General features: G+C 37.2%; 1 protein-coding gene across 7 annotated transcripts in view; it reads left to right on the top strand.

Annotated features, from left to right (window-relative positions):
- Positions 1-24,085, top strand: part of CAST (calpastatin) — a 121,502-nt gene that overhangs the window by 13,881 nt on the left and 83,536 nt on the right. For 6 of the 7 annotated variants that reach the window (XM_081288840.1, XM_081288844.1, XM_081288839.1 and 3 more), the window contains exon 2: positions 8,426-8,488. The exons of the other annotated variant lie outside the window; for it this stretch is intronic. In XM_081288840.1, the coding sequence (XP_081144966.1) occupies positions 8,426-8,488 (63 nt within the window). The remainder of the gene's footprint in view (positions 1-8,425; positions 8,489-24,085) is intronic. 7 annotated transcript variants of the gene reach the window in all.

Below are 24,085 nucleotides of genomic sequence, written 5' to 3'. Positions count from 1 at the left end.
CTCCTTCCATTTCCAAGCAATTTCCCTTCTCTCTCCCTGTCCCTCCCACCTCTCATCCCTGTTTAATGTTAGTCATCTTCTCATGCTCTTCTTCCCTACTCTGTTCTTAGTTACTCTCCTTATATCAAAGAAGACATTTGGCATTTGTTTTTTAGGGATTGGCTAGCTTCACTTAGCATAATCTGCTCTAATGCCATCCATTTCCCTCCAAATTCTATAATTTTGTCATTTTTTAATGCAGAGTAATACTCCATTGTGTATAAATGCCACATTTTTTTTTATCCATTCGTCTATTGAAGGGCATCTAGGTTGCTTCCACAGTCTTGCTATTGTGAATTGTACTGCTATGAATATCGATGTAGCAGTGTCCCTGTAGCATGCTGTTTTTAGGTCTTTAGGGAACAGACCCAGAAGGGGAATAGCTGGATCAAATGGTGGTTCCATTCCCAGCTTTCCAAAAAATCTCCATACTGCTTTCCAAATTGGTTGCACCAATTTGCAGTCCCACCAACAATGTACAAGTGTACCCTTTTCCCCACATCCTTGCCAGCACTTGTTGTTGTTTGACTTCATAATGGCTGCCAATCTTACTGGAGTGAGATGATATCTTAGGGTGGTTTTGATTTGCATTTCTCTGACTGCTAGCGATGGTGAGCGTTTTTTCATGTACTTGTTGATTGATTGTATGTCCTCCTCTGAGAAGTGTCTGTTTAGGTCCTTGGCCAATTTGTTGATTGGGTTATTTGTTATCTTATTGTCTAATTTTTTGAGTTCTTTATATACTCTGGATATCAGGGTTCTATCTGAAGTGTGAGGAGTAAAGATTTGTTCCCATGATGTAGGCTCCCTATTTACCTCTCTTATTGTTTCTTTTGCTGAGAAAAAGCTTTTTAGTTTGAGTAAGTCCCATTTGTTGATTCTAGATATTAATTCTTGTGCTATGGGTGTCCTATTGAGGAATTTGGAGCCCGACCCCACAGTATGTAGGCCGTAGCCAACTTTTTCTTCTATCAGATGCCTTGTCTCTGGTTTGATATCAAACTCCTTGATCCATTTTGAGTTAACTTTTGTGCATGGCGAGAGAAAGGGATTCAGTTTCATTTTGTTGCATATGGATTTCCAGTTTTACCAGCACCATTTGTTGAAGATGCTATCCTTCCTCCATTGCATGCTTTTAGCCCCTTTATCAAATATAAGAAAGTTGTAGTTTTGTGGGTTGGTTTCTGTGTCCTCTATTCTGTACCATTGGTCCACCCGCCTGTTTTGGTACCAATACCATGCTGTTTTTGTTACTATTGCTCTGTAGTATAGTTTGAATTCTGGTATCCTATACCACCTGATTCACACTTCCTGCTTAGCATTGTTTTTGCTATTCTGGGTCTTTTATTTTTCCATATGAATTTCATGATTGCTTTCTCTATTTCTACAAGAAATGCCATTGGGATTTTGATTGGCACTGCATTAAACCTATAGAGAACTTTTGGGAATATCGCCATTTTGATGATGTTAGTTCTGCCTATACATGAACAGGGTATATTTTTCCATCTTCTAAGATCTTCTTCAATTTCTCTCTTTAGGGTTCTGTAGTTTTCATTGTATAAATCTTTTACCTCTTTTGTTAGGTTGATTCCCAAGTATTTTATTATTTTTGAGGATATTGTGAATGGAGTGTTTTTCCTCATTTCCATTTCAGAGGGTTTGTCGCTGATATACAGGAATGCCTTTGATTTATCGTGTTGATTTTATATCCTGCCACTTTGCTGAATACATTTGTTAGCTCTAATAGTTTCTTTGTAGACCCTTTTGGGTCTGCTAGGTATAGAATCATGTCATCTGCAAATAGTGATAATTTAAGTTCTTCTTTTCCTATTTTTATGCCTTTAATTTCTTTCGTCTGTCTAATTGCTCTGGCCAGTGTTTCGAGAACTACGTTGAACAGAAGTGGTGAGAGAGGGCATCCCTGTCTTGTTCCAGATTTTAGAGGGAATGCCTTCAATTTTTCTCCATTCAGAATGATGCTAGCCTGGGGCTTAGTGTAGATTGCTTTTACAGTGTTGAGGTATGTTCCTGTTATCCCTATTTTTTCGAGAGTTTTGAACAAAAAGGGATGCTGTACTTTGTCGAATGCTTTTTCCGCATCTATAAAGATGATCATATGGTTCTTATTTTTAAGTCTATTGATGTGGTGGATAACATTTATTGATTTCCGTATATTGAACCATCCTTGCATCCCAGGGATGAATCCTACTTGATCATGGTGTACAATTTTTTTAATATGATTTTGTATCCGATTCGCCAGAATTTTATTGAGGATTTTTGCGTCTATCTAATGATAGAGATATAGGACTGTAGTTTTCTTTCTTTGAAGTGTCTTTATCTGGTTTAGGAATCAGGGTGATGTTGGCCTCATAGAATGAATTTGGAAGTTCTCCTTCTTTTTCTATTTCCTGAAATAGCTTGAAAATTATTGGTATTAGTTCCTCTTTAAAGGTTTTGTAAAACTCTGCTGTATATCCATCCGGTCCTGGGCTTTTCTTAGTTGGTAATCTTTTGATGGTTCTTCTATTTCCTCAATTGATATTGATCTGTTTAGGTTGTCTATATCCTCCTGTCTCAATCTGGGCAGATCATATGACTTAAGAAATTTATCGATGCCTTCACTATCTTCTATTTTATTGGAGTATAGGATTCAAAATAATTTTTGATTATCTTCTGTATTTTTGAAGTGTCTGTTGTGATATTGCCTTTTTCATCCTGTATGCTAGTAATTTGAGTTCTCTCTCTTCTTCTCTTTGTTAGCATGGCTAAGGGTCTGTCGATCTTATTTATTTTTTCAAAGAACCAACTTTTAGTTTTATCAATTTTTTCAATTGTTTCTTTTGTTTCGATTTCATTAATTTCAGCTCTGATTTTAATTATTTCTTGCCTTCTACTTCTTTTGCTGTTATTTTGCTCTTCTTTTTCTAGGATTTTGAGATGAAGTATGAGATCATTTATTTGTTGGTTTTTTTCTTTTTTTAAGGAATGAACTCCATGCAATGAATTTTCCTCTTAGAACTGCTTTCAATGTGTCCCATAGATTCCGATATGTTGTGTCTGTGTTTTCATTTATCTCTAAGAATTTTTAAATTTCCTCCTTAATGTCTTCTATAACCCATTGATCATTCAGTAACCTATTGTTCATTCTCCAAGTGATGCATGATTTTTCCTTCCTTCTTTTATCGTTGATTTTCAGTTTCATTCCATTATGGTCAGATAAGATGCATGGTATTATCTCTACTCCTTTATATTGTCTAAGAGTTGCCCTGTGACATAATATATGATCTATTTTTGAGAAGGATCCATGTGCTGCTGAGAAAAAAGTGTAACTGCTTGATGTTGGGTGGTATATTCTATATATGTCAATTAAGTCTAGGTTGTTAATTGTGTTATTGAGTTCTATAGTTTCCTTATTCAACTTTTGTTTGGAAGATCTGTCCAGTGGTGAGAGAGGTGTGTTGAAGTCTCCCATGATTATTGTATGGTGGTCTATTAGACTCTTGAACTTGAGAAGAGTTTGTTTGATGAACATGCACCATTGTTTGGGGCATATATATTTATGATTGTTATGTCTTGTTGGTGTATGGTTCCCTTGAGCAGTATGTAGTGTCCCTCTTTATCCCTTTTGATTAACTTTGGCTTGAAATCTATTTTATTTGATATGAGTATGGACACTCCTGCTTGTTTCCGAAGTCCATATGAGTGATATGATTTTTCCCAACCTTTCACCTTCAGTCTATGTATGTCTTTTCCTATCAAATGCATCTCCTGTAGGCAGCATATTGTTGGGTCATGTTTTGTGATCCATTCTACTAGCCTGTGTCTCTTAATTGGTGAGTTTAAGCCATTAACATTTAGGGTTATTATTGAGATATGGGTTATCCTTCCAGCCATATTTGTTTATTTATGTTACTGAATATGGTTTGTTTTCCTCTTTGATTATTTTCCCCCCTTTACTGTCCAACCTCCCAATGTTAGTTTTCATTGTTATTTTCCATTTCCTCTTCCTGTAATGTTTTGCTGAGGATTTTTTGGAGAGATGGTTTTCTAGCTGCAAATTCTTTTAACTTTTGTTTATCGTGGAAGGTTTTAATTTCATCTTCCGTCTTGAAGCTTAATTTTGCTGGATACACAATTCTTGGTTGGAACCCATTTTCTTTCAGTGTTTGAAATATGTTATTCCAGGATCTTCTAGCTTTCAAACTCTGTGTTGAGATATCAGCTGTTATCCTGATTAGTTTACCCCTAAATGTAATCTGCTTCCTTTCTCTTGTAGCTTTTAAAATTCTCTCCTTATTCTGTATGTTGGGCATCTTCATTATAATGTGTCTAGGTGTGGATATCTTATGATTATGCACATTTGGCGTCCTGTAGGCTTCTAGGATTTGGGATTCTGTCTCGTTCTTCAAGTCTGGGAAGTTTTCTCGAATTATTTCATTGAATGGATTGCTCATTCCTTTGGTTTGGAGCTCTGTGCCTTCCTGTATCCCAATGACTCTTAAGTTTGGTCTTTTAATGTTATCCCATATTTCTTGGATGTTCTGCTCATGGTTTCTTAACAGTCTTGCTGAGCTGTCTATGTTCTTTTCAAGTTGAAATACTTTGTCTTCATTGTCTGATGTTCTATCTTCTAAGTGTTTTACTCTGCTGGTAGTATTCTCAATTGAGTTTTTAAGTTGGTTTATTGCTTCCTGCATTTCTAGGATTTCTGTTTGTTTGTTTTTTATAACCTCTATCTCCCTGTATAGTTGATCTTTTGCTTCCTGGATTTGTTTATGTATTTCATTGTTGAATAGATCTTTCATTGTCTGATTTTGCTGTCTAATGTCTTCCTTGAGACTCCAGATCATCTGAAGCATGTATCTCCTGAATTCTTTATCTGACATTCCATCTGCTGCAGATATTACCTCTTCTAACATTGAGTTGACCTGCAATTCTTGTGGTCCTTTCTTTCCTTGTCTCTTCATACTGTTCGCGTTTCTTTCTGCTTACTCAGACTGTTGTGTTGTTGAATTTTCCCCCTATATATTTGTATTACTCTTGTATAGTTGCAAAGTCTCCCACGCAGGCGCGGGCAGGGGCTCTGCTCCTCCTCCAATTGGGGCACTGTGCCTACCACATCGGCAGGCCGCTGGGCCTGTTCTGCTGGTTGGTAGCAGGTGCGTGGGGCAGCTCTGCCACTCCCAGGTTGCTGGGCCTGACCTGCTGGTGGGTTGCGCACACCTATTTGTATTTAGACAGTTACTCGAAATGGAGGACGTAATGCTTGGGATGAAAGTTGGGGGGAAGGGGAAGGTAGGTGCTCTTGAAAAGAAAGAAGGAGAGGGAGATAGATAGCATAGAGGAGAATGGAAAGAGCAGTAAAACTTGGAAGGGGAGAGAGAGAGGGAAAAGGGAGAGAAAAAATTAAAATGAAATAGGAAATAAAATTAGGTCTTAGAGATCCCTTTTCTTCTCTTCCTGTAGGCAAAGCTGTGCCCTCCGGGCTGTGTTTTGCCCTCAATGTGTCAACAGCAATCCCTGTAAGGCGGTTCCTGGGAGTCTCTCAATCCTGTTGGTCCAGAGCCGTTTCACTTCTACGGCCCCTCCTCCCCTTCCTCCTGCCAGCCAGCCAGGTCCTGCTCACCGGAGGCAGTTCCCCAAGGATTTGGTTACACTTTCAGCCCCACCGAGTGCTCTATTTCCCTAACTACTGAGCACTCTCGCTGTCATTCATCTAAGCCCCAGTGCTGTGGAGCTGTGGTCTGGGAGTCAATTGTTTAATTTTTCCGGACCCCTTTGGTGGGCACACCTTCGGAATCTGGCAGCTAAGACCATTGGTGTTCCTGCTGGTGGTAATAGGAGTTGGGGGTCGAGGATCCCCTCTACTTCCCTCAGCCCCTACAGTCACAACCACACTGCTGGCGGTAGAAGGAGTTGGGGGTCTGGAGTGTCCTCTGTTTCCCTCCGCCCCTACCGTCACACCCTCTCAGTTCGCGGTTGGGGGATTTGGGGGTGGGGAGTCTTCTCTGCTTCCCTCTGCCCCTACAGTCACGCCCTCGTCACTGGCAGTAGGGGGAGTTGGGGGTAGAGAGTCCTTTGGCCCTTACGGTCACACCCACGGAGAGATTTTGAAGTTTCCCAGTTGGTTGTATCTGGTGTGGGTGGGAGTCACACACCTGCTAAAGTAGGTTCCGCTGGGAAGGAATCTCTTTGGCCGAACTTTGGTGACTGCCCCTCTCTGCTATGGCGGGCCCCTGGCTCCTTGCCGGAGTGTCCGAAGGGAGGGGTGGAACTGGCTTGTCTCTGGTCTGACACAATCTCTGGTTTTAGTTCCCAGTTCGCTATTTCGTAAAGGGTTGGTTAGATTCCCTTCACACTGTCTCAGGGGGGGAGCCGTTCGCGGGGTGGGCGGGGCTGTTAGTAGAGCCGGGAGGGCACGGGCTGTCTGCTGGGCCAGGCGGGGACACTTCTCGCTGCGCCGGGCCGCCGGGGGCTGCCTGTAGAGCTGGGCAGCTGCGGCCGCGTGGCTAAGATCCGGGCAGGCGGGGTGGCCGTTCGCTGAGCGAGAGCAGGGCCTCCCGGGACGGCGAGATGGCGGGTGCCGTCTGCGGGTTCGGGCGGGCCGCGCCGCTCGGGGCCACCGGCCGCTTTCTGAAGCGGCTGGTGGCCGCGTGACTGTACCTCTGCACTCGCCGGGGAGCCGCCTGTAGAGCCGGGCAGCTGGGGCTGCGTGGCTACGAGCCTGGCAGGCGTGGTGGCCGTTCGCAGAGCGAGAGCAGGGCCTCCCCGGGACGGCGGGATGGCGGGTGCCGTCTGCGGGTTCGGGCGGGTAGCACCGCTCTGGGCCGCCGGCCGCTTGCAGAAGTGACTGGTGGCTGCGGGACTGGACCTTGGCCGGCCAAGATCCACTTGTCTGGGACAAACTGACACTTCTAATAAACCTACCAATTCCCGGCAGGTCCCCTCTTAAAGGAATTTTGCTAGAAGTTCCTCAGTAGGTAGACTGCCGCTGTTCCAATGGGTCTTTCTGATCCCGTTAATGTGGAGACATTGGAATCGCTGCTTCCTCGCCGGCGGCCATGTTGGATCCTCTCTTGTGGAAGATTTTCACCCATCAAAATGATTCATTACTAGTTGTTCATACAAAGAACTATGAAGGAAGAATTTTAGCCGTGTGTTCTGGTGTCCTTGGGCATTTTTTTAAACTAGCATATCTGTTGATATGATTAAAAATATTATAATCCAATCCCATTTAGCATAGTAGTGTGCAAACAACAGATTTTAACTTTAAAAAAATCCTTGTTTTGTGACCTTTTTACATTTGCTAGAAATGTGTCCTTCTGAAAAATATCAAATTGCTGTTTTTCTTACTTTTCTCATTCCTAAAACAATATGACCCATTTTGTATCAAATATGTATATGAAAATGCTTGGTAAATAATGTAGAATTATATATATTATTATTATTACTATTCTTGTCACACTTAATTTAAAAAGTTCCTTCTCCATAGTCCTGAGTGATTCTGCTCTAGGGAATATATTCTTATTTTATATTTTGTTTTAACTGAAGGTGATCAGGATTGAATGCAATAGTGAGCTTTTATTTCTCATATTTGGGACCCCTTTATCTGTCTTGCATTCCTCACAGTGTAAAAGAAATGAAATAATTCTTTGTATGCCTTGCAAATGTTTTTCATTTCTCAAAAATGTTTAATAAACTCGGTGGCTTATATTATCACTAAAACAAATGAACATGTGAGATTCATGAAGCTTTGAGTTCCACATAAAAAGACTTACCTTCATCCCTAATGTCCTAGTTTAAAAAAAAAAATCTATTTCTAGACACAATGAAATTCTAAAGCCATAACAAATCCAAGTTGCACGTATGGTCTTTCCCCTTCAGGTTTTGCCATTCTGCCTTGGTGGATATTCAGATGGAGGAACTCAAGGGAATTCACATGATCTGTTGGAAGTGGTGGGTGATTGGAAGGCTGTGGTGGACGTTTGTGTCCATATGAACTGAGGCTTAAGTATGGCTTCAGACACAAGATGGCTCTTAGAGATCTCATCTCCATGATGAACTAGACGTCTCCTGCAGTAGCCATTTGGGCTTTAAAAATCCATGAGGCATTTGTAGGAGACGAGATGCCGCATTGGCATCACCATCAGCTCTGCATCTGGCTAATTACAGACTCACTTTCTAGATCCCACATGAATGTCCCTATCATCCCTTCTATTTCAAAAGCCTCCCTATGTTTGTGTTACTAATATTCTCTGGAGGGAGATTAAAGGGTACTGTATTTAAAGTCTATTCATTTAGCATTTCTGAATTAAAGACACTATTATCTTCCATCACCTTCCTCTCTTAAACATATCTTTTTTTTTTCTCTTTAATATTGTTATAGCATGTCAATGAAAAAACCAGTGGATCACCTTCCAAACCAGGAGGAAAGAAAGGATCAGATGAGGTAATTTCCACAGTACTTCATTTTCATTTTTCTCTTGCTTGTAAACTGCAAATTCTCTTTTGAAATACTAAGTAATAATGTAGTAAAGAGTTTGTACTGGTCACTTTAGTTTTAACTAAGATTTGATTCATGAATAGAAGTTAAAAATCACTAAAAATAAATTTTAAAAAATTTCCTCAGAAAGGAACTTTTAGAAATACTTTCAATTTAGAAATAAAATTCAGTTTTTTAAAAGTGTATTCCCTACAAGACTGGTACATCTTAATTGTTTGGTTGGGGAACATGATAGGGATAGAAGGGCAGCCAAATGCTGTAGTAGGAAAGGAAACCCTTTCTCAGGAGAGTGCACCATGAAAGGAGGACAATGATGGCCTACATTAACTACTCGGGCTTGTAGACAAAAGGAAAAGTGAACTATTCTTATGTGCCTTGGTTCTGTGGAAATACTAGTAAAACCAAATATTCCCATTCAGAGATGGGTTTTCTTTGCCCCTGTGAATCTCTCCATTCACTGAATGACGCACTGTTTTGTGCACCTTCAGCCTTGACCCACTTGTCTGGGGAAGGGTCGTGTGAAAGTTCAGTCTTTTGAAAGGATATTGGATTTGCCTTCATTTTGCTCCTTTTTTGCACATTATGAATCAGGAGATCTATTCAACTTCAGTCAGTAGACATTGTGTTATCTCTACCTTCTAAATGGTCAAAAGCCGATCCCAAAAGATATATGGAAATTTAGAAAGCATAAAGTGCTTTATTTTATCTTCATACTATCAAGATTAAGCTGGTGTTTTTGGAAACTTTAGTCTTCTCCCTGCTTATTCTCTGCAGTTCCAGAATATTCAATACCTCTTGACTAGAAGCTACTATATATTCTGCACTGTTTATTCCTCGACTTTCTACCATTGTTTCCATTACCAATATCCATGAAAATATAATTTAGATTATTTCTTATCAGTCAATTTTGTATTAAACTTTTTTGTTGCCATACAGAGTAATTTTTAAAAAAATAAAAAGTAAAAATAAATTTATATTAAGGTTTCATTTTTTAATTATTAAAGAAATACTTTTCCATATGAAAAATAATGTATTTCTCTCTTTTAATGTCTGTAACTCTATCTGGCATCATTTAATCTCTTTATCAACTCTATTCTCTAACTATATTCCCAAATAAGTAATTAACCAAATTAATTATTTAGACAAATAGCAAACATTTCCTATTTGAAAATGATAGCATTCCTTTACACTCCAGACTATGATACAAGTTTTTGGATATCATTCTCTATTAATAGTAATCAATATTAAACTATTTACACACACACACACACACACACACACACACACACACATATACAGAGCAAAATCTTTTCCAACACAGTCAAGTATTTTTATATGGTCTTTCTGGCCAATTATGTTATAACTTGGAGGCTTAAATAGTATATCCTGAATGTTGTGTTAGTTTTTAGTGCTGTGACCAAAACACCTGACAAAAGCAACTTAGAGGAGGAAAAGTTTATTTAGGCTCTAGGTTTCAGAGGTTCAGTCCATGGTGAGTGGAGTCAATTGCTCTTGGTGCAAGGTGAGGCAGAACATCATTGCTGAAGGGCCTGACAGAGAAGTACTGCTCTGTTCATGGAGGCCAGGAAGCAGAGAGAGAGAGAAGAAGGTGCTTTGGGGGCAATGAACCCTTTCAGAGCTTTCCCATGGTAACCTATGTCTTCCAGTCATACCCCTCCAACCTACAATTTTCACCCAGTCCATTCAAATTAGATGAATTTATTAGATTGCAATTCTCACAATCTAGTCATTTCACTTCTGAATAATCCTGCATTAACCCAGATGCTTTGGGGGATGCCTCATACCTAAACCATAACAAATGTCATCAGCATTGTTTGTTTAGACAACAACTGCTGGCAGAGAGTTGTCTTTTTATTATATCTGGAGTATAAAACCTCTCATCTTGTCTTTATAAAAGGGTTGTGAAACACTTCTTAGATATCCTACGACAAATGCCACCAGGGAAGAAGTCAAGGTTTTGGGTCCATAGAAGTAGACACAGTACTTTGATTTTGAAACTGGAAGGCTGAACTTCTACCTCAACAGGAAGAAGAAGGGGGTTATCTTCTATCTCTTAATAATCAAACAATTCTGACATTGTTTTATAGCATCACTGGAAAATTCACATTTACAACCCATAACCTTTTCTGGAGCCTGGGTATGTTGGTTTGTTCTGCCAGCAGACATAGAGAACAGAGCCATTGCCTTTGCTCCCTTGTCTTAAATTATTGCTTTAGACAAAATAAATGCAATACTGTTTATTTGAGAAAAAAAAAACAATTCAAACAAGGCAGTACTGAAAGCTGGAATTGTTTCAGAGAGCTCTCTCCTCTCTCACCGAATTCTGCCCATGTCTGTTTGCCAGAGTAGACAAGCATGGGTGTAAATGATTCATTCCCCAAGTGTCTAGCATCACCTTATGTTCAAGTAAGCCACTGATGAGATATCTTGGCTCTGGAGACAGTTCAAGCAAATCACATTAGACATTGTTTTGCCTATGTGTTCATGATTATAAGATCATGTACAATCTGAATTTGTTATCTAACCTACCCTTCTATGATCAGTTATCATTAACTTTCTTATCTCATTTACCAGAGAAAGGTTTCCTAAACTGATTCCTTTTTCCAAACAGTTTCTTATCTGCTACTCTGCTGAATAAAGAATATACAAGGGAGACCAGTAGATCATATATCTTCTCCTCTGCTTTCTTCCCATCCCCTTCCTGTGCTCCAAAGATTGAATGACTTGATAGCAGAAAACATTTAACCTCAGCATCTTATGAACCACAATGAATAAAATTCTTGAGATCGTGGTTTTTTCATTTTTCAGTTCTAAATTACTATCTGTGTAAACTTCCTATGTACTTAAAAGCCCCTTGGGGATGTCTCTATTTCCAGATATTTATCTACCTGGATATTTATAAATAAATACATTTTCATTGTAGGTCCCTGTTAATGATGCTCTTTTGTTATCTTTGTTTAGAAGTTGTGATGTCATGTATAACTAATTAAGACAAATAAAAAAAGAAATCAGGATATGTGACATTTCACCAAACATAAAGTTAGCCTTCTGTACTATGCATTCCATACCTAGGGATTCAATCAAACTTTGATTAAAAATATCTGGGAAAAAAGTGTCACACTGAACATGTGTACACTTTTTTCACATGCCATTATCCCCTAAATGATATAGCATACTATAATGGAACAACTATTCACATTGCTTTTACATTGATATTGGGTATTATAAATAATCTGGAGATGATTTAAAATATTCAGGAGGATTTAAGTTTATGGAAATATTATGCCATTTTATGTAAGGGTCTAGGGAATCATGGATTTTGGTACCTGTTGGGGGTGGGGAATCCTGAAACCAATTTCACATATACTAAGGGAGGACTATATAGGAGTAAAAGAGACATAGAGAATATGCCAAGATGTAAATAGTGGCCATCTCTGTGGGTGCCGGAATTCTAGAAGATGATATCTTTAAAAAATTCATTAGCATTTTTAAGACTTTTTTCAATTATTATGTTTTAGCTATATTTTTAAAAAGTTACCAAAATAGTACATATCATAATTATGCTAAGCACTCTACCAACTGATATATATCCCCAGCCCCATATAATAATTATGAGTGCACGATGTTATTACATTGATTTAAGAATACACACAAAATTTTGTAGTAGTGGTTATAATTAAGTGTTGAGACTCTGGGTATTAGTATTATTTTTTTGCCCAAGTACATATTACTTTTGTGATTTAATGATAAAAAATTATTGAATTCATTTAAAGGAAAAATGTAAAAACATAATTTAAATTTGAGTCACTGTTTAATTTATACATTTTAAAGAAAGGGAAAAGGTAAATAGTAAAGAAGAGGATGCCTCAGTTCTGTTATGGTAAGGAAAATGTAATAAGCATCTTTTTCTTTAAGACACAGTTTCTATTCTCCTCTATTTATACCTCCTTTTTGTTTTAGTCATAAAAAAATCCATTATTAAATTTGAAGCTTTTAAAATGTACTCTGTGAGATAATGACCACTTTTGTGCTTTAAAGTCCATTCCCCAGGATTTCACTGAACTATTTTTCTAAGAGGCTCACACTCCTCCAATGTGGCCAGATGTGTCAGTCAAATAATTTAAATAGATTTTATTACAGGTTTGGAAGGATTTCTCCCCCCACCCCCACTGTATTTAAGGATGCTGGTGATAAATGTACTCGTTTTTCTTTTTCCTTGCTTTATAGTCACTCTATCTTTGGGTCCTTAGTTCATGAACCTTTTGGTCTTATAATTTCTCTACATCTGAGAAGGGTTTAAAGAATGGGTAACAATTGGTATAAACAAATTCTCATACACACTTACCCTACTTTATCTTCTGTCTACACCTGGGATTAAACATGGCTTTTAATCTGGTCAATACTTGGTGTTCTGGTTTAAAGGGGGAAACTTGCTTTTTTTTTTTTTTAAATAAATCATTTAATGTCCCCACATGTGAGTTGGTCAACATAAACAAATCCTGGAAGAGTACTTGGATAATTGTCCATTTAAGGGAGATGAGTCTTGACAGAGAGATAGCTGTGGGGTGTTCACTGTGGCTCACAAGCTCATGTTTCAATGCTAAGAAAGAGGCAAAACTGCAGAGCTTGGCCAAGGCCAGTCCCACCTGGCTCACCTGAAGATCCAGACACTAGTGGCCAACACTGAATCCATCTGGAACCCCCAAATTCTTGTAGACTGCAGTTTCCTTATTTTTTGCTTCTAAAATTTAATCTATTTTTGTTGTTGTTGGTCAGATATTTTTTAAGAAAATTTTTTCAGGGTAGGAGAATAGTTTTGTGAATCTAAGCATGTTTTACTATTGATTTTACCCAAGACAGGCAATCAATATAAAATTATAGTACAACATTTTTAGGGAACAGTTCTATCCCCTCCAAACTCCATGGTTTTCTGACCTTTCATCCTGTTGAGAAAATTGAGTAGTCTAGTTTATTTTTTTTTACCTTCATGCTTATAAGATGTTAAAATATTATTTCTACATTTAAAAATTGCCAAATATGACTTTATGTTTTTAAAATTATTTTTCTGTAATTTCTATTACTTAATTTATTAGTTACTGCTCTTAAGTTTCACCTGTTTCTTCTCAAAACACAAATAATAATTCTGAGATTAGACATTCATTAATCTTCTGCCTCACAGTCTTCTCTCTTTGACATTTAAAAAAAATTTTAGTTGTAGGTGGACACAGTATCTTTACTTTTTTATTTGTTTATTTATATGTAGTGCTGAGGATTGAGCCCAGTGCCTCACACGTGCAAGGCAAGTGCTCTACCACTGAGCCCCAGCCCCAGCTCCAGCCCCTTGATATTTACTTTTGCATTCTGAGGGAATTTCTAAAGTTTCTCCTTCATGTTTTTATTTCTTAATTCTGCTCTTTGAAGCTTTCAATACAGTTCTAAATGGAGGTGGTGTGTTTGTTTTGGGCCCTCTCTTCTCTTAGCTCTCTTTTTGTCCTTCTTTGTTACCTTTTCATCTCAATCTGTAGCTCTCTACACATTTCATGGAGGTAATTATATCACGTTTCCTATCATGGAGGTAAGCTTTTTCCTACGTTTTCTTCTTGTAGCATATCTTTCTATGAGATCGTCAGTTTTTCAGCCTTCAGGATGATGATGCTCTCTTCCTTCCTTGGTAGCACTTTGGACTTCTCTCTTCCCCCACTTTGAAGTAGGGCTCTATCTGCACCCAGAGCATGCCAACAATTATGAGCATGTTGTCCAATGCCTGCTCTCTGTCCCTGCCCATAGGTGAATCTCCTCAGATCTAAGGTTTTGACAGATGGATGTATATACTCCTGGTGAAACTCCAGTCTCTAAAAGGCTTTCATTCAGTATAGAACATCAGTATGAACTGAAACAGGGAAGAACTTCACTCCTTAGGATGTACTGCTAATGGGGCCCTTCTTACCTCTACCCTCATGAAGACCATTTACTTAGGACACATTCTCCCCAGATTACAGCATGCCACTGCCACACCCTGCCCACAAACCCATGTTCCCACATTCCTCCAAGCCTGCCCCAATTTCTGTTTAGTTTGTTTCCATGATTTGTAGTGTTTTAATTAGTTTAGAAATAGAGTAATTATTAAATTATTTTAGAAATAGACCCTAGCTGGGTTTGGTGGCACATGCCTGTAATCCCAGCAATGCAGGAGGCTGAGGCAGTAGTATTGCAAGTTTGAGACCAGCCTGAGTAAGTTAGCAAGACCCTGTCTCAAAACAAAAAGGGCTGGGTTGTAGTTAAGTAGTAGAGTGATCCTGAGTTTAGTCCCCAATTCTACTTTATTCACCAAGGGAATAAAGGTAGATTGCCTCATGAGAATGATTCTATTAAAGAGGAGTGACACTAGGTTTTCTAGACTTGCATTTCCGTGTGGAATCAAAGAATTCAGGAGAGAGAAAAGAACTTCCATGGATATAGACTTGCTCCATTTCATAGTCATGACACAAGATGCTCACCAATAGTGCCTTTCAATACAGTTCATTGGCTTTGACTAGAGTGGAGATTCTGCCTAGATTTTGGCACTGGGTTGACTTTCTTCAATATTTAATGAAATTTTCTCCACCTCTGTGAGAAGATGAAAGAATAGAAACTGCTAAAATAATTGTATTTTTATGCCAAAAATTCTTGGGATTGTCTCGTAATGACAGTGTTTAGCTTCTTCAAGTCTTTTCCATTCTGCTCTTCTTTGGATATAACATGTGATATAAGTTTTCATTTTAGACTCTTTCATTTGTCGGTTGTGTGTGATTCCTATAGGTTTCAACAGGAGTCTTGAAGCTTATGAGTTTGGAGATTATCAACTACTAAGGGACATTCACAGTCTCGCTTTTTTCCCCCCTGAGATTTGTTTGTGTGGATTCTTGTACATTTGCCTTCTTTTAGTTGTTAGTCACCATGAAATAATTTAGGTCACTGCTTGCCTTTTTATGAGTGAACTTGTTTATGTGGGTACTAGAATTGTTTCCTTACATGGAGCCTCTAATATAGCTCTTCATGAATGGGGCATGCATTTAAGTTCAAACCCTGTAATAAAACATCAGGCATTATATAGACATTAAAACCATCATTGTATCCTGAGACACAGACTCAGGTTAAATTCTGAGAGATGTAGAAAGTTTACAAAATTCAGGATAAAAACTCTAAGCCACTTCTACTGTAGAAGCTATGAAAAGCCACACTCACAAACTAGTTAACCTACCATTGAAAATTCTTGGTTGAAACTATTGCATAAAAGAGTGTAGAATAAAAAGAGAGAGAAATTAAAAGCAAATATTGACAAATGCCTAGGTAGAAGGTGGGAAAGAGAAATTAGAGAATAAGTCAAAGAAGTAGCAAAAAAGTAGGAGAAAACTGAGCACTGGAGAGTAATCAGTGGGGAAGGTGTAAGGAGTAGCAAAGAGTGTCAGCAGGACCTAAGCTGCTAATATTTCCAGAATGATGGGGACTGAGGCAAGACCCTGACTGGAGACTGGGAGGATGTCAGTACTCTTCTGAGCTGCTTCTGTAGAGTGACAGGAGATGTCCATTGCACTATGGTTATGATTGAGAGGGTGCTGAATGGAGATTCTACATAGATGACTCTTCTTCCAGTATACATAGATTTATGTGAAGGACAGCTAATAAAGAAGAAGGAGGAAGGGGAGAAAGAGGGGAGAAATTGGTGTTTCTTTACACACACACAAAAAAATAAATGCTGGGGTTGTGGCTCTGTGGTAGAGTGCTTACTAGCATGTGTGAGGCACTGGGTTCGATTCTCAGCACCACATAAAAATAAATAAATTTTTTTTTTAAAAATGTTAAAAAAAGAATAAATGCTATAAAGAAAACTCATGTATGACACTTATTCATAGTGGAGGGCACTTGCTGGGTAGTGTGAGAAGTGAGGCACTGAAGGAAGGCAATTTCTTTAAAAATAAAAGAAAAACAAAGATTAGTCGTTGGAAACAGTTTGTGATTCCAGAGGAAGGTTTCTAGATGTGAACTTGAAACATCTTTAGATGGTGGAGCAAGTGTGGCAGTGGCAATCTGATTCAGGTCCTGATTTGCGGTTGGAATTCCTTGGTGATGGCATGGGAGAATTTTTTGATTGGTCCACAGAGCAGCAGGCACAAAGGCTGCCATGTGTTATCTGTTGTGGAGATTTCCTTGAAGTTAATATCAAGTTGTCTGGCTTTAGATTGTAGGGCTTTGGGAAAAGGGCAGTTTTAGTTCTCAGTCCTATATGCCAAGTCAGAATGATGAGAGAAAAATTGTAGAGTTGTAGCCAGAAATTTGAGGAAATCAAAAGAATTGAAAAACCTATAAATCATGCTATAGTTTTACAGTGGTACAAAATTTCTCTCCAAAAATTACGTCCTTTTTGGTTCTTGTTTACAAAATAAGTCTTGTCTCATTATATTTGGCAAGAAGAATGGTTAATTGACTACCTAGTCTTTTTGAGTTTCCTTAGTTGGAACTTTTCATGAATCTTTAAACTTTCAAAAGGCTGTCAAGGCTAGAAAGGCAAACCAAGAGCTCACCACCATACTTCCTCTTCTGTACCAATAGGTTAGGGTTCATTGCTTTCTTTGATCACAATGATGCCCTGAGTTTCCCATGGTTGCCAAGAAGTGATCATCCTTTCTCACCTATAAGTCTGGAAACCTGAAAGTCAGTACCAGGCAGATTTTTCCTAAAGGGCTTTGTAATCATTGACTCCATAAAGTCAATCTTTGTTCCTTAAATCAAATTCTATATCTATTATACTCAAATAGGACATTCTAGTCAATTCTTGGTAATATAACCAGTTTTTTTCCAAATTATTTCTTGTTTTAAAGGAGAATAGATTTTTATTGAATTTATGGAAATAATTTTATTGTCATTGAAATAAGAACATTCAATAAAAACTTCCAAATTTTAGAAGAATCAGATAGAGACTAAAGATCAATATTGTATTTTATATTATAAAAGTATGTAACCTACTGAATTTTTACTGGTACAAATAACTTAAGAGAAAAGGGAAAGGGGTTATTTATATATGGAAATATGGAACAACAAAGAACAAGGAAAGTTTTAAAACCCAAACTGCTATGATCCTTATCAGTTTATTCAGTCCCATGTCATTAATTCTTATACTGCTCGATCTTGGGTGAACAATTTTATGCACTTGCCTGATTCTAAAGAAAGATCTTATGACCAGTTTATTATAGCACAAGGGAAAAGGAAATTTGGTTATTTTTCCCGGCATACAACATTTTAAAATATTACTGTATTAATGACTGATAATATAATATACCAGGGCATATCACAGACTGTGAGGGTATTGGCATATTTCTATAGACTTCATACAGTTTCAGAAATAACAACATATAAATACCCATATAAATACAATCTAGTGAAGGTTAAGTATCATTTCTTATCTGACAATGCTTCCCATGCAGCTTCACATATCAAATGAACAGATTTTTAACTTTTTACTTTAGAAGGTGAAAAAATAAATCCTTTGGGATTTTCCAGAGGTCCACTAGGAAATCTCAGGGTGAGTCTGAGAACAAGAAAGACTTCACTTAGAATTTTAGGAAGTTGTACAAAAGGTCAAAAGATTTGAACGTTTAATTAAATAATATCACAGATAAGTTTCTCTTAAGTAATCGATGAAGTGACAAAGGTTAACATAAGACACAGGAAATTACCCTAAAACAAAATCTTAATTTCTCAGAAAAATCACTTAAAAGATTAAAAAAATAAAAAAGAAGGCTGGGATTGTGGCTCAATGGCAGAGTGTTTGCCTTGCACATGTGAGGCACGAGGTTCAATCCTTAGCACCAAATAAAAATAAATAAACCAAATAAAGATATTGTTTCCATGGATAATTTAAAAATAATATAAATAAATAAATAAGAAAGAAAACACATTTTTTATGATCTTTTATTTAGATCAGACCAATAATTCAAGAAAACTTTGTCATTTTTAAGACAAAACCCAACTTCTAGTTTTGAAACATGGAACATGGTACTGCACTTTTTTTTTTTTTTTAAGGTATTGGGGATTAAAGCCTGGGTGCTTAATCACTGAGCCACATTCCCAGCCCTGTTTTTTGTGTTTTTGTTTTGTTTTGTTTTGTTTTGTTTTGTTGTTGTTTTTTTTTTTTTTTTTTTTTTTTTTTTTTTTTTTTTTTTTTTTGAGATAGGATCAGAACCTCACTGAATTGCTGAGGCTGGCCTTGAACTTGCAATCCCCCTGCCTCAGCCTCCCAAGCAGCTGGGATTTCAGGTGTGTGCCACTGTGCCTGGCTCAAACCATGGTACTTTTTTTTTTTTTTAACTTCTGTGTTGTTGTTGATGATGATGATGGACCTTTATTTGTTTATTTCTTTGTGGTGCTGAGAATCAAACCCAATGCCTCACACATGCTAGGCAAGTGCTCTACCACTGAACCACAACCCCAGCCTGCACTATGGTACTTTTGAAATTAAGGCTTATTTAAAAAACAAAATAAAACTCTTTTAAATAAATCCATTCAAATTTTAGCCAGTTTGACTACATGAGACAAGTTCACTTCCACAAACCTGTTCCAAATTTCTTATATCCATCCAGCTTTGTTTAATCCCTGACATTCTCCTCTAACTGGTCTGGAACAACCAATCATTCTACCTTGACTGTAATTACTTTATTTTTCCCTTAACAAAAAGCACATTCTGAATACCTTATGTACTTTTCAAACAAAGTTATTTTTTTCACCCTTATGATTTCCAGAAGTTTCATTTATATATATTGTTTATAATTTTAATCATTAGTAACCTTTCTTTTACAAAAAGTAGAAAATAGACAATTGTGAAACTCTGAGATACCAACATTATGTAGCAGAGCAGCAAATGTTATGAATATTCCATCTCACAATTTTATAGACACAAGCTGTTTCTTTTTTTATTAAATTTCTTTTAACTGGTACATAAAAAGGTAAAAATCATGCATATTAATGGACTAGTATGATGTCAATACATATTGTATATAGTGTAATGCCTAAATTGGGTTAAGCATATCTATCTCCTCAAATACTTATCAATTCCTTATAGTAAAAATCTTTCAAAATTGTTTCTAGCTTTTGTAGATGTACAGTAAATTATTGTTTTATCTATTTTCCCTACTGAACATCTGCTTCTCACATGCATTTTCATACTACAGTTTTTCATGAAGCAAAAAGAATATGTTTATTATCAGACTCAATTATACTTAGCCTCTCTTTATACCATATAAAAATAAGATGCCAAAATGTATAAACTTAAACATAATAGTGAATGTTTCAGTAGTCTATCTTATTTAATAATGATTTAGATACTTAATGAATATCTATTACTTAACATAAACCTAAGATTAAAAGTTATGTGTTTGGGAAGTGTTTTCAGGAAGACATATTATACTACCAAACAAAACTAGCCATCACCTCAAGATATTTCCCAATTAAATATTAAAATAGTTTTTTTGATTAGCAAACCCAGGTAAAGTAAAATTATAGACACTTATATTATTGCATTTCATTCTAATAACTCAGAAAACATAACTTCTTTCTTTTCACATCTCTACCCCTTTTTATTTACTAATTTTTCTGACATATTTTTTATTGGTGCATTATAGTTGTACATAATGGTGGGATTTGTTGTTACATACCTGTACATGTACATAATATGATATATATTTTGGCCAATGTCATTCCCCAGTAGTTCCTCTTCCCTTTCCTCCTCCATGCCCCTGGTCTCTTTCCTCTACTGATCTCCCTTCTTGTTTCATTAAATTTGTAATATTAAACAATCCTATTTACCAAAGATTTATCCAAGTTAGTTTTTTGTTTTCTTGAAGTTTGGGAAATATTTAATTTGCAAAAATGCTCACTTATCTCTAAGTCACTTTGAATAGAATTTCTTCAATGAATGTCATAAGTTAATTTGATAGGGCTGGGGATGTGGCTCAGGGGTCGAGTGCCCCTGAGTTCAATCCCCAGTACCTTAAAAAATTAATTTGATATATGATATATCCCCCAAAAGCTCTTGTGTCAATGCAGTAATGTTTGGAGATGAAACGATCGGATTGTGAGAACCTGTAATCTCATTGGTCCATCCTAGTTGGAATGGAATGATTGGGTGGTAACTGTAAGCAAGTGGGGCATGGCTGGAGGAGGTGAGCCACTGGGGGCGAACTCTGGAAGGATTCATCTTCCCTGTGGCCCCTTCCCCTCCCTCTGTGCTTTCTGGCTGCCATGAGGGGAGCAGCTTCCCTGTGCCATGCCTTCTGCCATGATTTTTTGCCTCACCTTGGGCCAAGAACAACAGATTTGGCCAACTATGGATTAAACCTCTGAAACCATGAGCCAAAATAAACTTCTCCTTCTCTAAGTTGTTCTTGTTGGGTATTTTGGTCAACAATTAAAAGCTGACTAACATATTTGCTAATGCCATCTGGGGTAGGGAAATATCATATATATGTAGTATGTATGCATACATAAATATTCTTGCATAAATATACAAAAATGCAAAGGTCTTATAGCTTTCATTCTACTATCTTAATTATTAATTAGGAAAAGACAACCATAAATAATTCACTGGTTTATATCAAAGAGTTGAGCCTGCTCTTACTGCACTTTAAATTTTATGTGCATTGTGTTTCTGACAGATGGATCAAAGCAAGGCTACCTATTTAATGAGAAGACTAATACTGTATAGCAACATTTGTGGACAGATTTTTAGATTTTCATTTGCCTTGGTATGTACTCTTAGGAAGGCTATGGATAAAGTTTTAGACAAGTGACCCAGAAGACATTAAGCAGCTATCTGGATTTGTCTAAAGCCTCATTTGAGTGAATAAAATACTGTTTATTTCAAGTTAGCCTTTAACCTTTCAGCCTCAGGTGGTTGCTTTTGGGGTCCCCAGTCCCTTGAGATCTCCCCAATGGGGTGGGGTCCTAAATTGCAAGCCACTGTAGAAAACTGAGGACCTGAAGTGGGAAGGAAAAGTCTGGCAGGGGTGGACAGAGGAGTGGAAGAGGTAGATGTTCAAAGTGGGACATGTCTAAGGATTTGAGGAAGCTTAAAGGGGGATTAAAGGTAGTTAGATGAGAAAGGAGGATAGGACCTGATGGGAAGAAAGGCTTCTTGGAGGAGCCATTCTGGGGACATCTTAAGTTTTCTAAAGGGAACATTAACAGTTCAAATTATCCTTAGAGAAATCATACCAGCAAGAAGGAGGTAGACAGAGCTGGAGGAGCATGTGGTTGGCAGGGATTTGAGAAGAGGAGTTTTAAGTTCTCATATGAGAGATAGGATCAGATAAAACAAAAAGCCCTCACAGAGAGGCAGGGAGAAAAAAATCCAGCCCAGAAGTCCAGGAGAGGATTCCCACTGCTGGGAGAATTTTTCAGCCCAGACCCAGGCCCAGGGGTCAGGTAATGAAAAATCTTCACTCCAAACAAAGCCAGGAAGACCTTCCAGCTCAGGAGATACCTTTCTAAAGAAGCCTGAGACTTTCACCCAGCTTCAGAGAGTACATTCAGAATCTTGAGGGTAAATATCTGTCCTCACCAGCTTCATAGGGCATTGGTCCAGAATAGTGGTTCAGGGGTGCTGTGACTTAAAATGGATCAGCCAAGAGTGAAGATAAAGGCATCAAAGTGGCACACCAGGGTCAGGAGTGAGAGGCCAGGAATAAAATGAAACATCCATCCACCCAGGGTCAAGGGTGAGAGGCCATGGATAAAATGATACGTCCATCCTATCCAAGTCACAGAACCATAACTATTGAAGAAAAAAGTACTCGTGATGTGACACTTCTAGGGAATGGTAAGACAGACTTTATTCAAATCTATCACTAAGGGCATAGGGACCACTGCAATGGCATTTTGCAGTAGGAGAGAGAGATTGAACTCAATTCTAAATGCAGTAAGAAAAAAAATGGAGATTTAAAATCAAAGACCAGGGTAGGAGGTTGGTGAATGGAAACTTATGAAGAGGAAACATCAGGGATAAGAGAATCTGTGTGTGACTGAGATGTCTTGGATTGTTTGGTATTGATCTCTGCCAGGTTTTAATAGGTAATTGGATTCATTAACTAGTTAAACAGTATCAAATGAGAAAGGGATTATTTGTAAATACCTCACAGTGACTTCTAAACATACATTAATCTTAATCATTAGGACTCCAGACTTCCTAGTGGTCATTCACATGAAGTTTGGCATCCCTGGACTTTCTCTTTTACAAACCAAATCTCTGATTCTTAAGTGGTCTCATTTGAGGTCAAGGAGAAAATGTGTGGATTCTAGTAAATTCCAGGAGTATAAAATTTGAAATCTGAAAATGCAGTTTTGAAGAAAAACTGTATAGGAAACTGAAAGGTAAAGGGATCTCATATTTGCATGTTGATTTGGGGTTCACTCAGTACTTGATAAAAATTTGCTTCTCTGAATTTAATTTTGTCATTTGCTTTCTTTCCTTTTCCATATAGTGAGTGGACTCAGTAGAATCTGAGATCATAAATTTATTTCTGTGAACAATGAAATAAAAAGGCGAATGACTATCGAATTTAAGAGATATTGAGAGGGTTCTTACCACTAGCTATAAAGCAGAAACATTGCTAAAATAGCTGCTTGGATGCTAAACATATACTTCAGGTGACACCCAGTGGCTAAAATAGGTAATTTCATACTGTGGTGGAAAAAATTGTGGAATAAACTATTTCTTGCCTCCATAGTGATAACACATTACTAACTTTGTCCTTCTCAGTGCACATGTGTGGTGTCTGTGTGTGTTGAGGAAGTTTGGCTTTGATTTTATATATATCTTTTCCTTGGAATTTTGAAAAATAATAAATTATATGATTGGAAATATTAGAAATGTGATTAGACTTTTTCTTTAATAAAATATAAGATATTTTAAAATGTTAAATCCATGACTAAGATTTATGAATAAGAATGATTAAAATTTTTTGACTTAGAAATTCAAATTCTAGGAATTTGTTCCAAGTATATAATCAGAGATATGCTCAATGACTTATAGATAAGCATATTTATCATAGCTTTTTTTAATAATAATAACAAACCAACAGTGAGAGAAATGTACAGAAGTAATGAATTGTAAAAATTGAAGCACAAATGTAATGATGAAGGCATCTTTAACACCGAACTCTGGAGAACATTTAATATCAGAGGAAATGTTTATGTTATTAAAAAAGTGAAATATCTACATTCCATTTATATAACATACATGTAATATGATTACATGTTTTTGTACTAATAAAATAAAAAATAAGTAGTTGTCTTGATTGACAGGATTGTAAGTAATTCATATTTTTTCTGTCTACTTTTCTCCTTATGCTGTTTATTTAAGCAAGAAGAAAAAGAGAAATAAGCAGCATAGGTAATAGAATAATATAAGAGTGTTTTAACAATGATCAGAACCAATTCTATACATATGTCTTCTTATATCTTAAATAAAGAGTGCAGCATATAGGAAGGAGC

This window comes from Spermophilus citellus, assembly GCF_964194105.1.
Source record: "Spermophilus citellus genome assembly, chromosome: 1".
In the NCBI taxonomy this organism is placed as follows: domain Eukaryota; kingdom Metazoa; phylum Chordata; class Mammalia; order Rodentia; family Sciuridae; genus Spermophilus; species Spermophilus citellus.
This window is presented reverse-complemented; position numbering and strand designations above follow the sequence as displayed.